We start from the raw sequence: 13921 nt of genomic DNA, 5'->3' as shown, positions 1-13921 counted from the left end.
TGTATAATCTTTTAATGAGTTCTTGCTAATCATTCAGTGGACATATTTATTGAACCACATTTCCCTAGAACATAAAATATGAATGGTTATATATTGTTTTACTGTATATATCTAATGTAATATACCTGTTTGTAATCAAAGCAAAAGCTATATATCATATATACATGTATATTTACAATTATATATCATGAGTTATGCATTATATATCTACATATATAAAATTCCCCTCAGAAAGTCTAAAAGCTATGAGACTAAATATTAACAGACCTCAATTTCAGTCCTGGCTCTCTCTCTGTCAAAAGCTGGTGACAGTTTGTGCATCCCCTACCCTTACCCTTGTACTCTTTCATTTCTGAAAGTAAGGGGAGATTGGATCCTGCCTGCCTCAAGGAATCTACAGTTCTATGCAATATAATTTAGAGATGTCAGAAGCTTTTATGTCATTTATATAAAATTCAAGAGTTGTCTCTCTTTTTCTTTCACTTTGATCAAAGATGACTAAAACTGATAAAAACAATTTGTCCAATTTGTCATCATGACAAGGCTTTCCATCAACTCTGACCTAGATGCGTATCAAATACAACTTCTGATTTAACAGTCCACCAGTTACATTTAGCCACTATAAAGTGTTCATGAATGAAACTTTTATTTTAGTTGATTCCACTTCAATGGAGATTATAGCTTTGCTTCCAGAAGTGCATATAACCTTAGCAAAATTGTGCTACCACATGTAAACTATTCTTGTAAATATTTTGAATGATATAATTAAAAGAATACATACAACCAATGTTCTACTCATGTTTACTAGAAGGCTATTTTCCAAAGATAAATGATTCACTTCTTTCCCTGGACTCCAATGGCTGAACTTAACTCTGAAGCATAGAAAACAATTGAGATAGCTCAGCAATGGTATTTATAATATTTGTCTTAATAAATAAAAAAGGAGAGATAGGAAGTATAGAGAAATTGTGATCTTTATTATGTCATTCCTTGAAATCTGTTTCAAAAACTACTAAAGCATAAAGACAACATTATGATGAAGCATAATGCTATGCTATGAAATGCAAAAAAAGTCTTCTGTGAATTGCATCTGTATGTTCTGACTAAATTTATTCTAATTTAATCTTTCTGTAATTCTTCAAAAGGAAATTCAACTATAAAAATGTGCTTTAAAGAAATCTGAGATGCTTCTAAGTTTTCTTATCATAGATAAAAGAAACTGTTTGCATGAGGGAAAAAACAGAGGCACCACAAAGTTCTTATAATTGCTTCACTTTGCCTGAATTATTTAAAAAAACACACACAACACATCACAACCACCCAGACACATCTTTTAAGAAGAATATAATTATGATAAATTTTTTCAAGTAGAGATTGTTTAATTAGTGGAAATTAGATTAATTTGCAGTAACTATTATAAAGTACTAGTTATGAAGAAGCACAGAGTACCCTGAACAGACAGGACTGTGAAAACAGTAACAATGTCAAGCAGCATTCTTAGAAATATGTGATGTATCAGAGCACTGTGCACTAATAGAGCATCCATTTTTTTGAGAGGATTTAACCTTAAAGGGCACAACCACAGGTTACTCTTATCATCATGAAAAGAATGATTGTTAAGTCAAGTCAGTGGTGAAAGCAGGTTTTCTTAAGAGTTTTCTATGTCAAGTTATACTATAATTTATATTAACCTGTAATTTATATGCATTTTCATGCATTTAACTGAATGAATGGTTTTCTCTGAAAAGTGCTTCCATAATGCAGCTGAAGACTCAAGAACAGGCAAAAATTTACATATATAATTTTATGTTTAAAATCAACATTAATAATTTAAACATATTGTTTCACACATTTGATTAAATTTACATGTCATACTCAAGATATACACTAATCTACCAAAAGCATCCTTAGATCACTTTTTATCCAAACACCTTCCTTTCCATATGTACACACTTGTCAATTTGAAAAAGATCTTGCAGATGCTCAGTTTCTCTGAATTTGTCAAATAATTTTCATTTTAACAGTATCACTTTTTTTCTAACATATGAATATATTATATGTATTTCCTTCTTTATTTATATGGAAGTAGTATTTTCTGAGCTTCTGATATTCAGATGTTTTATATTTCTGTTTCCTTGTGTATGTGTGTGTATGTGGGTCTGTGTGTATATATGTGAGCATGTGGAGGTTCAAGCTTGATATCAGAGCCTTCCTCAGTCATTCTCTGCCTGTTCTCTAATGTGAGGTCTCTTAACTGAACCCAGAGCTTGTCAATGTGGTTAGTCTGACTTGCCAACTTGCTCTAAGGATTCCCTCTCTCTGTCTTCTAAGCTCTGAAATTACAGACAGGCCACCAACCCATCAACATGTACTTCTTGAAACTAGCTCAATTTGCTGAACACAATGACTTTCAGGAGTATTCCATTTCCTTCAAACTGTGTAACCATGGTCTTTAGGATTGAAAAAAAAAATATGGATCCAAATTCCAGGCTTCATGCTTCCTGTTGTTCAGCAAGAGCTTTGACTACTGAGCTGTCTCTCCAGGGACTGAGCATGCATATTCACTTAAAATCTCTAAGTATTATGTGTCATGGTGCAATTGTAAGTCATATTTTCACTGCAATCTTCAGCTTTTGCATTTCTAATTAATTATATTAATTTTATATAGGCCTTTTGTTCTGTGACCTTCTACATTTACTAGTTAGTCCTATCAAGTTTTTAGCTCATTTACCTTGTATCAGAGAAGAAACAAGATCTTGCGTTGTCCAAACAGATGATTTAGTCATCCTTTATAAACTATAGTTTTTCCTCAAATTCCTAAACTAGGATTCCACATAAAATCATTGATTAAAAAAATGGAGAAGAGGATATTCTTGTAATATTCCCTGTTTGGTGCTGGTGCACACCTTTAATCCCAGCACTTGGGAGGCAAAGGCAACAGGATCTCTGTGAGTTTGAGGCCAGTCTGGTCTATAGAGCTAGTTCCACGACAGCCAAGGCTACGTAAAGAATTCCTGTCTCAAAAAAACCAATGTGTGTGTGTGTGTGTGTGTGTGTGTGTGTGTGTGTGTGTGTGTGTATTCATTCATTACATATATTCATTCCCTGTTTTGGGGGAATAGCATTATATCTTTCAGCATAGACAACAGCTACAGCTATGGGTTTTCCATGGTTTCCTTCTTTCATATTGAGAAAGACAATTTCTAGTCCTAGTTTGTTGAAATTTTTGTTTTTAATTTTTCATTATTTTACTTGACTTTAAACTTTTTCATACATATATAGCATGCTGAACATATTCTCCCCATTTGTCACCTGTCCTTTGGTGTCATCCTCTTTATTACCCCTCTTTGTTAAACTGAAAATCTCACTTCTAATTTTATATAATATGTACAAACATTATTTCTGTTATAAATACGAGGAACTGATCTCTAATAATAATGACAAAGCATGCATATTTGTCTTTCTGAAACTAGCTTAATTTGCTTACTATAATTACTTCCAGTAGTATTCCATTTTTGTTTCAACTACATAATCATGATCCATGGATGAAAAAAAATCCATTTTGTGTATATGCCGTATTTTCCTCACTCATCCCTCTGTGCACACCTAGGTTGGGTCCACAACTTAGCACATTAAAGTAGAAGTCTCTCTGTAACGTGCTCACTTTGAGTCCTTTGGACACATATTGGGAATGATTCTGTTGGGTTATATATAGTAGATCTATTTTTGGTTTTTAAGAAACCTCCTTAATGACTTCCAACTGTGGTGGTATTGTATTCCCCAAAATATTGTGCATGCTAATAAACTTATCTGGGGTCAGAGAACAGAACAGCCACAATATTAAACATAGAGGATAAGCAGTGGTAGCACACGCCTTTAATCCTTGCATTTCAGAGGCAGAAATACCTCTGGATCTCTGTGAGTTCAAATGACTACACCTTTAATCCCAGAAAGTGAGCCTTTAATCCCAGGGAGTGATGGCAGAAAGCAGAAAGATATATAGGGCATGAGGATCAAAAACTAGAAGCTTTTGACTGGTTAAGCATTCAGTCTTTCGAGCAGCAGTTCATCTGAGATTCATTCTGGATGAGGACTCAGAGGCTTCCAGTCTGAGGAAACAGGACCAGCTGAGGAACTGGCAAGGTGAGGTAGTTGTGGCTTGTTCTGCTTCTCTGATCTTCCAGCATTCACCTTAATACCTGGCTCCAGGTTTGATTTTATTAATAAGACTCTTTAAGATTCATGCTACATCCAACTTCTGAATGACTTGGCATTCCCAGGAGCAGAAGATAGTGCTGCCCTTTTGTCTAGATACTCAGAAGCATCTATGCTTGTTTCCTGAGTGATTGCCATTCTGACTGGCTGAGATTAAGTCATTATGTATTTTTAACTTATTTCTCTGATTGCTAGTGAGACTGACATTTTATATGTTTACTGGCCAATTAGATTTCATCTTTTGAGAACTGTGTTCATTCAGGAATCTGTGTATTGAATGGGTTGTCTTATTTTTTATTTAGTTTCATGGGTTCATTGTATACTTTAGATAGTAATAGATGTATATGTAGCAAAGACTTTTCTTCCAACCTATTGGCTGTCTCATCAATAAACTAACTGGTTCCTTTGCTGTAAATAATTATTTAGAATATTTATCCTATTTTTGAGATTTACTTAAATTACACTAGTTGTTTTCATATTATAATTATATCATTCCCTCCCTCCCTTTCCTCCTGCCAAAGCCTCCCATAAACCTCCTTGCTCTCTTCAAAATTCATGGCCTCTTTTCTAATCAATTGTTCTTATATTCATATTAATATATATATGGAATATCTAAATATATTTAGGATTATATGTAGATATATATTCCTAAATATAATCTGCCCAGTCTGTATAATGCTACTTGTATGTATGTTTGGTTTTGAATAACCAATTAGTGTGCTACTCCCTGGAGAAAACTATTACTCCTGTTCTCTGCATTCCTTAGTTGCCTATAGTTCTTTGTGTATGGTTGAGGCCTTGTGGACTTTCCTCTGTCCATTTTGGCATGACTATTGTTGTTCTTGTTCATTCAGCTATATTAAAGCCATCACGTTGACGTAGGTTCCAACATTACTAGAAGACACAATCTCCCAGTAAACTTCCTGATCCTCTGCCTCTTACATTCTGCCCAGCCCCTCTTATGCAATGATCCCTGAACCTTGGTGTTGGAATTGTTCTGTACATGTATCCACTAGGACTATGCTCCACAACTCTGCAGTCTGGTTGATTATGGTTTTCTACAATGGTCTCCATCTGTTGCAATGATGAATTTCCTTGATGAGGGGTGAGGACAACACTTATCTGTAAGTATGAGCATAAATATTTAGAATGTAGTAGGGGATGATGCTGGTTTAGTAAAGTAGTGGTTGTAGGTTCTCCTCCAAAAGCTCTACTTCACTAGCCCTGAATAGTTGGCGAGGTTTCCAGGACCAGGCATGGTTTCTCTCTTGTTGAGCAGGTTATAACTCCAACTAAAAGACATACTGGTTACTACCAAGGTATGTGTACCACTACTGCATCCTCAGGGGGTTATTGTGCCATGTAGGTCTTTGTCGTGGTTCACAGGCATCATTGCTAATCAAGACTGGTTTGTTGTTGTTGTTGTTGTTGTTGTTGTTGTTGTTGTTGTTGTTGTTGTTTGCTTCCCTCTGTTGGTAGCTTACTTGGCATCTTCTGGTAAGATAAAAGCTAGTCTTCAGGGAAGTGGCATTCAGACTACTTCCAGCTCAAGGGTCTCTGGATTGCTCCTTTTAATTTTTTTTTTTTTTTTTTTTTTTTTTTTTTTTTTTTTTTTTAAGATTAAGAAGGATTGGCTGTAGAACTTCTTTGAATGACTAGCAAAATTCTTCAGTGAAAACATCTGGACCTGGAATTTATTTTAGCTGGAAGGCTTTTTATTACTATTTCAGTCTCTGTGTTAAGAGTCTGTTTAGATTGCTTTCCATCTTAATAGAGTACAGGATTTTAAAATATTCCGTTATAATATTCTAAATTTCTTTGGTGTCTGTTGTAATGTTTCCCTGTTCGTTTTTTTTTTCTTTTTAATTTTGGCCCTCTCTTTCCTTTTTTTGTTTGTTACTTAGACCAAAAGTCTGCCAGTTTCATTAATCTTCTCAAAGAACCAACTCTTAGATTCATTGATTCTTTGTATTATTTTCTTTGTTTCTACTTCATTGATTTCTATTTTGTTTCTGATTATTTCTTGCCATTGACTGAGTTTGTGTTTGGTTTGTTCTTTTGCCAAATTTTTTAATTTTATAAATAAGTTATTTATTTGTGGTCTCTCTAATTTTCTAATATAGGCACTCCAAGCTATAAATTTCCCTTAAAGGGCTGTTTTCAACGTGTCCCAGAGGCTTCATTTGTTGTGCGTTCGTTTTTATTTAGATCCAGGAATTTTTTTTCATTTCTTTCTTGATTTCTTCTTTGACACATTCATCACTCAAGTAATGAGTTGTTTAATCTCCATGAGTTTTTGTATTTAATAGAAATTTATTGCTGTCAACTTTAAGTTTTTTTTTTTTTTCTTTTTTTTTTTTTTCGAGACAGGGTTTCTCTGTGTAGCTTTGCGCCTTTCCTGGAGCTCACTTGGTAGCCCAGGCTGGCCTCGAACTCACAGAGATCTGCCTGCCTCTGCCTCCCGAGTGCTGGGATTAAAGGCGTGCGCCACCAACGCCCGGCCCTTCAACTTTAAGTTTTATTGCATTGTGGTCAGATAGGATACAAGGATTCAATTTTTTTGAATTTGTAAAGACTTGTTTTGTGTTCCAGGATGTGTTCTGTTATAGGCAGGATTTATTTGCAGCTGAGTAGAATGTGTATTCTTTGGTGTTTGGGCAGAATATTCTGTAAATATCTGTTAAGTCCATTTGATGTATGATGTTAATTAATTCTGATGTCTTTCTCTCTCCCCCCCCCTGTCTCTCTGTCTCTGTCTCTGTCTCTCTCATCTGGTCTCTGTCCAGATGACCAGTCTATCGGAGAAAGTGGCATGTGAAATCACCTACTACTACCTTTAAAACTGAGATGTATTTCTTGCAGAAATTAGATTGGTGGATTTTGTTTCTTGATTGATTCATTCAGTCAACCTGTGGGGTTTTTTTTTTTTTTTTTTTTGGTTTTTTTGTTTTTCAGGGTTTTTTTTTTTTGATTGGAGAAATGAGTCCATTGATATTTAATGTTATTATCGAAATGTGTGTTAATTGCAGTCACCATGTTGATTTTGGGTGGTAGTATTTGTTTTTTCAGTAGTACTCTGTGTTTTAATAATTACGGATTCCTATTCCTTTCCACAGTCTCTCAGTTATATGCATTCCTCTCTTCAGTATGTTCACTATAGAGTGTTCTTGTGATACTTTGGTGAAGAAACAATGGCAGCATTTGCCCTTGTCTGAAGAGTCTGCCTGAGGCTAAAGTGAAGAATTTTGGATTAATTTGTTGGCAGACGACATCTCAAACAGCCTAGTATAGTAGATCCTGTCATGTGGGTATTAGTAGTACCTCTAATGAAGATTTATAATGAAAAGTAGCAAGCTGAGCATGGTAAATTACAAAAAGAATATTTTCAGGAGAAAAAGAGCACCAGAAAGAAGAATGGAGCTCAGTTCTTTGTTCAAGGAGATAAACAGGTTTTTCAAAAAGGGAATAAAGGGAGTGATGACCTCAGGGCAAGATCTCACTCAGCATATGAAAAGGAATTAAAGAAAAATTTAAAGCCAGGTGTGGTGGTGCATGCCTTTAATCACAGCATTGGGAAGGCAGGGGCTGGTGGATCTCTGAGATAGAGGCCAGCCTGGTCTAAAGATCAAATTCAAGGACAGCCAAGGGTAGGCAGTAAAGGAAAACAGAAAGCCAGTGAAGATGTAATCAAACAAGGGGGCCATGTTCCAGCCAAAGTAAGCAGCAGAACATGGCACCTTCAGCACACAGTTCTGGCTTTAGATTTAAGGATAGAAGAAACAAGTTATAAAAGTTGCCTCCCTGACTAAGAACAGCCTCTGAAGCCAGGCATGTGTCAGAGGTGTCCCTGAATGAAGGCCTAGTAAAGAGGCAATTGTGTGAAACTGTGAAGTTGCTGCCTGGATTGCCTTAGAGAACCCAAGATATTAGAGATACCAGAGTTGTGGGGTACCTGCCAAGGAGAGCTGCTAACAGGGAGTGGAACCAGCGCAAGAGAAAGAAGTGTATTGCAGTCAACAAAGCTGACTGGAGTTGGAGATGTTGAGAGCATTTTGACATCTGGCATGGAGATACAGAGTCTGGAGTTTGCCCAGCTAGCTTTTGGTCTTGCTTCGGTCCAGCATTTCCTCATTATACTCCCCCCCCCCCCCCCCGCCCCCCCGTGTGTTTTGGAATGGTAATGTATATCCTGTGCCATTATATGTTGTAAGTATGTGATCTGCTTTTTGATTTTGATTTTTAACAGGTGATTACAGTTAAGAGATTGTCATGAGATTCATAAGAGATTTTGGAATTTGGACTTTGAAATAAGTGTGAGACTGTTATAGATTATGAGGACTTTTAACGTTGGACTGAATGCATTTTTTGTATTATGATATGGCCATAAGCCTTTGAAGGACAGGAAGTAGAATGTGGTGGTTTGAAATAAAATGGCCCACAAATGGAATGGCACTATGAGGAGGCATTTGTTGAAGGAAATACGCCACTGTGGAGGCAGGCTTTTAAGTCTCTTTTCTCAAGCTTCCCTCAGTATGACAGTCAGTTGACTTCCTGTTGCCTGCAAGATGTAGCACTCTCAGCTCCAGCACCATGTCTGCCTGCATGCTGCTCTTCTTCATGATCATAATGGACTGAACCTCTGAAACTGTAAGCAAGCCACCCCAATTAAATGTTTTTTTTTATAAGAGTTGTGATGGTCATGGTGTCTTTTCACAGCAATAAAAACCCTAAGACAGTTGAGAAGGGATGTGGTGGGTCACATTCACAAGCTAGACCCTGGAAAATGATGTGAGAGGTCTGAAAGGTTGGAAAAGTGAGAATATTTTTTAATGTAAATGGTCATTGAAGTTTTTCAGTGTATTTTTTAGCACATTTTATTAATTCTCATATCTTAAGCAATCTTACATTTCAGAACTCTGAGTATCTAATAGTAGTATATAAAAATACATTTAGATTTTATTGTATTCATCCTTTAATAGTTTAATGTATCTCTTTAACTTGAGAAGCTTACCTAAAATTTATCAATCTTAATAACTTCCTAATAACTAGATTTTTTTTCAGGTTCTATTTTTTTATTCCACTGGATTTCAAGTATGTTTTTGTTTTCTGAAATAACTCTTAAACTTGCAATATGGTATACAGGGAAAATCACCAATTTCAAAGTTATGGTAGACTTAGGTGCTAAACTTGAAGTTATAGGTTTTTATTACTCTATTTTTTCTATTAATAAATGAAGGAAATGATTAATTTATGTGAATATGTTAACTAGATCACTGAAACTAAAAGTAGCTCCAAGTTTCCTTTTTGATTATGAGATCAAACAAAAGGTAGGCTATTTAAAATTAAAATAACTATTAATAGATATATTAATAAAATGTGATTAAGGAAAAATCATAATTCCAATAACAACCATTGTATCTAGTTCCTCATCAAGCAAAGTATGTAAATTGCTTTAAGTCAAACACAAAAATAATAAAGACCATCTTAGTCTTCTTTCACAACTACATGGTGTGTATTAACTAGGAAATAAAAATCATCAATCACTGTCCTCTTCTACTGAATCTACATTTACACCATCATTCTATCAATCAGTGATAAAATTATGCATAATCATTGTATTCAACTTTTATGAATTTTCAAGTCCTAAAAGTATAGATTATGTAATGATTACTTATGGCTAAAATTAATTATTTTTGTGTGATTAAAAATTATGATCATTTTGGGAGAGTTTTTGCTTATTTGTTTAGTTTTTTGAGACATCTCTCTATGTAACCTTGTAGCCTTGGGTGTCCTGGAACTCACTACTGAAATCAGGTTGTCCTCAAACTCACAGAGATACACCTGCCTCTGCCTCCCAAGTGCTGGGATTTAAGGTGAATGTCACTATACTGGGCTTGGGGGGTGTGGAATTTTTTTACTTTAATTTTATATGAAAACTTTTTAACTTTTTGTTGATTCTTTGTGGATTTCACATCACACATCAAGATTGTGGTGGTATTGTGCACCCTAGTAAACTTATCTGGGGTCAGAATCAGAACAGCCCCTAGATACAGAGGCTAGAAAATGGTGGCACTCACACCTTTAATCCTAGCATTCCAGAGGCAGAAATCCCTCTGGATCTCTGTGAGGTCAAGGCCATACTGGAAACAGCCAGGCATGGTGACTCACGCCTTTAATCCCAGAAAGTGAGCCTTTAATCCCAGGAAGTGATGGCAGAAAGCAGAAAGGTATATAAGGCGTGAAGACCAGAAACTAGAAGCTTTTAGCTGGTTAAGCATTCAGGCTTTCGAGAAGCAGTTCAGCTGAGATTCATTCTGAATGAGGATTCAGAGGCTTCCAGTCTGAGGAAACAGGATCAGCTGAGGAATTAGCAAAGTGAGGTAGCTGTGGCTTGTTCTGCTTCTCTGATCTTCTAGCATTCACCCCAATACCTGGCTCCAGGTTTGTTCTTATGAATAGGACCATTTAAGATTCCTGCTACAACCGATCCCATTCATCTTTTCATCTCCCCATCCCTTCGTATCTGCCCTCTGCTCTATGTAACACCCCCTTGAATTAATAAAGTTTAAAAGAAAAATCTCAGTGTGGAACCTGTAGTGTGGCCCAGTGAGTCACAAAGTGTACCCTTTAGTTCATTTATCTTTACTTGCAAGTGTTCATTGCAATGAGTCATTGGTCTGGCTTGAGGCCTCTGGCTTCTGCTGCACTATTGATACTAGGCCCTCACTGGGACTCCTCCTGGACATCCCTTTGTTGTGTCACAGAGATCCGACAGCTTTGGATCTGCAGGACAAGCCCCTTCACATGCTGCATCAGTTCATGGATGGGGTAGATATTGGCGTGGGCCAACTCATACCCTGGTTCTAGGCCTGAGAGGGAGCTGAGTGGGTCAGCCCTCCAGCATTTAGGGAAAGACTTTGAAATGTCATTTTTCCCTAATGTGTTTCTCATCTAAGTTCTCCCAATGAAGATTAGAGTAGGGACATCAGAGACTCTATGGCTATCTGGACAACTGGCTGGGCTCCAACTCACTGCCCTGAATACTGACCTTGTAATGGTTTCTTCTCTGTTTCTTTTTCTTTCAAAATCTCCTTCTTTTCAGCTATTTTCCTTCTTATACCTAAAAATGTAAAATCTCAAGGCAAATTAATTTCTTATTTAAGTGAAAAGCACCCTAACTAAGGTGGGGGGAGGGCATCAAACCATAAAAACCTTTTACATATTAAAAAAAGGTCATGGACTTTAGAATAACTTGTGACTCTGCATGAATTCCTCTGTTCTTTCATTGTCTATTATTCCCACCAGAGTGTAAACTCTACATAGTGAGATCTCTTTTCTTGTTTTCATAGAGCCTCATAAACTACACCTGAAACTATTTGCAGTGTAGTATTTCCTTGTCTGTGATAGTTAACATTAACTGTCAACTTGACAGAATCATCTGAAAGACAAGCTTTTGGGCATACCTGAGAAAGACTATCTAGATTATCCATTGTGTTCATTAAAATGGAAGGATCCCCTCTGACCAGCAGCCTCATTAGAGAGCTAAGAATGAATACTCATCACTTCCTGCTTCTTCACTGTAGATTCAGAGTGTCCAGCTGCCTCAAACTCCTGCCAGCAAAACTTCTTTGCTATGGTGGACTGCATTCTTGAATCGTGAGCCAAAATAAATCCTTTCTCCTTAAATTGCTTTTGTTGTATTGATTCAACAGAGAAATAACAAAATAACAATACAATCATTGATTTATTTTGCATGGTGACATTTCAGTCTTTTTCAGAGAATTCTTATTTTCTGAGCAAAAAGAATACCACCAATCATTTCAGTTTTGTAAAGTGTTCTATTACATTTTGTATTACAAAATGTTATAATAAATTACCACATTTTAATGACTAGAACAGATAAGTTAACCCATAATTGTTTGGGTAAGAAGTTTGTTAGTCTCAGCTTGTGTGTTTGCTTGTTTCTCACAAGGTCAAAACAAAAGCTTCTGAGGGGATCTGTTCTTTAATGGAGGGTCCAGAAGAGTAGTCATTTCAAGACTCAGATTTAATAAATCATTTGAGTTCTTGACTAGGACCCAGTTTCTCTCAGGGAATCTTCCCTCACCGCTTTGTTTTGGCCCCTTTCTTCTGTTCCACACATGTCCACAGTTCTGGATTGTCTCCCTCTGCCTCCTGCTTCTGCGGCACACCTCTTGTTAACAATTCTGACTTCTTCGTAAGGATTATGTGGTTCAATGAGACTATCCGGGTAGCCCTCCTTATTTTAATAGCAGCAAACTATCAGTCTTTAATTCCATCCATAAAATCCCTTCACCAGGTAAAACTTGACACATTCACAGTTCGGAAATTAAGGACTAGGCATCCGGAAGGAAGCCATTTTTCTCCCCATAAAGCAGTGATTTGAAGCAATCAGTTGCTCGGCTTTTATAATATTCTAAATATACCAGGTTCCTCAGATTCAGCCATACTTTCCCAGGTTCTCTCAGCCATCCTGCAAGCACACTTTCAGATCCTCTGGAAAGCGGAGCAGACATTTGAAGGTGTGTTTTCATTATTTGTTACTGACACAGGTTCACTTCAATTTATACTTAATAAAACCTTATGGCTGAGGTATGAGAACTGTTCAGAAAAGGTGCAATGAGATGGAAAACTGTCTTTCTGAACTTTTTCTCACTCTAAGAAAAGAAAAATCATTGTATAGTTCAAACAGATAGGAATTGTTACAATCTCTGAAAGAATGTACCCTGCAATGAATTTAATTTAATCTTTATGAAATAACTTGAGTGGAAAACATAGTTCACAAGGCCATGCTGAACAATGAATTTCATTTATACTAAGATAAAATGGCTAAGAGAACAACTATAATCTCTACTTTATACACTGTACTGATGTTTGATTTTATGTAACACCATTTTTCTGCCAAGCAGTGGATGCAATTTTAAAGTTGTCAAAGTCAAAAACAGTTTAGAATACAAATAATCTCTGTTAAATTTAGGTTATATCACAATAAGGTCTCAAACTGTATCCTCCCAATTTTTTACAAAAAGAAGTTTTTTTTGGTGTATTCTATTTCAAAAACCAAAGATTAGACAAACTTCAACACATTAACCAAGATAATTAATCAAATAATAGAAGTATTATAAAGTTATGAAGATAGAAACCATATTAAAAAGCTTTATTTGCAATAAATATCAATATATAGCAGCCCAGTTTTATATATATATATATATACATATATATATATATATATTTACATTTTATCAGTGAATCTATAATTTGTGATTTTTTTATGAATTGGCCTGTACATCAAACTTACAACTTAATCAATACTTATCCTTAAAAGTAAAACAATTCCCATATAGATAGATACTCACACAAAGATGATTAGTATGATAACCATGATATATATAGAGATAGATGATAGATGATAGATAGATGATTGATAGATAGATGATAGATAGATAGATAGATAGATAGATAGATAGATAGATAGATAGATAGATAGATAGAAGATGATAGATTATTGGTAGATATAGATGGGAGATAAAAATCAACTACTCTGAATACACTGCAGCAGTAAAGCACAGCTCCCAGGTTTCTTGTGGCACATGGGGAACAGATGGGGTTAACCACACAGCTGCAAATACCTCCTAAACCACAGAAACAGTTCATCCAGTGGCTGTCCATTTTAAGGTACAAGTTC

The 13921-nt window shown here is 35.9% G+C and overlaps 1 protein-coding gene across 2 annotated transcripts in view; it reads right to left on the bottom strand.

Annotated features, from left to right (window-relative positions):
• Window positions 1-13921, bottom strand: part of Stpg2 (sperm tail PG-rich repeat containing 2) — a 467029-nt gene that overhangs the window by 253089 nt on the left and 200019 nt on the right. Inside the window, exon 12 of one of the 2 annotated variants that reach the window (XM_076575061.1) lies at window positions 11942-12732. The exons of the other annotated variant lie outside the window; for it this stretch is intronic. Coding sequence (XP_076431176.1) covers window positions 12701-12732 — 32 coding nt within the window. The 3' untranslated portion in view covers window positions 11942-12700. Of the gene's footprint in view, window positions 1-11941; window positions 12733-13921 lie in introns of those variants that run through there. 2 annotated transcript variants of the gene reach the window in all.

The sequence above is a fragment of the Peromyscus maniculatus genome, chromosome 6 (genome assembly GCF_049852395.1).
Source record: "Peromyscus maniculatus bairdii isolate BWxNUB_F1_BW_parent chromosome 6, HU_Pman_BW_mat_3.1, whole genome shotgun sequence".
Taxonomy (NCBI): domain Eukaryota; kingdom Metazoa; phylum Chordata; class Mammalia; order Rodentia; family Cricetidae; genus Peromyscus; species Peromyscus maniculatus.
This window is presented reverse-complemented; position numbering and strand designations above follow the sequence as displayed.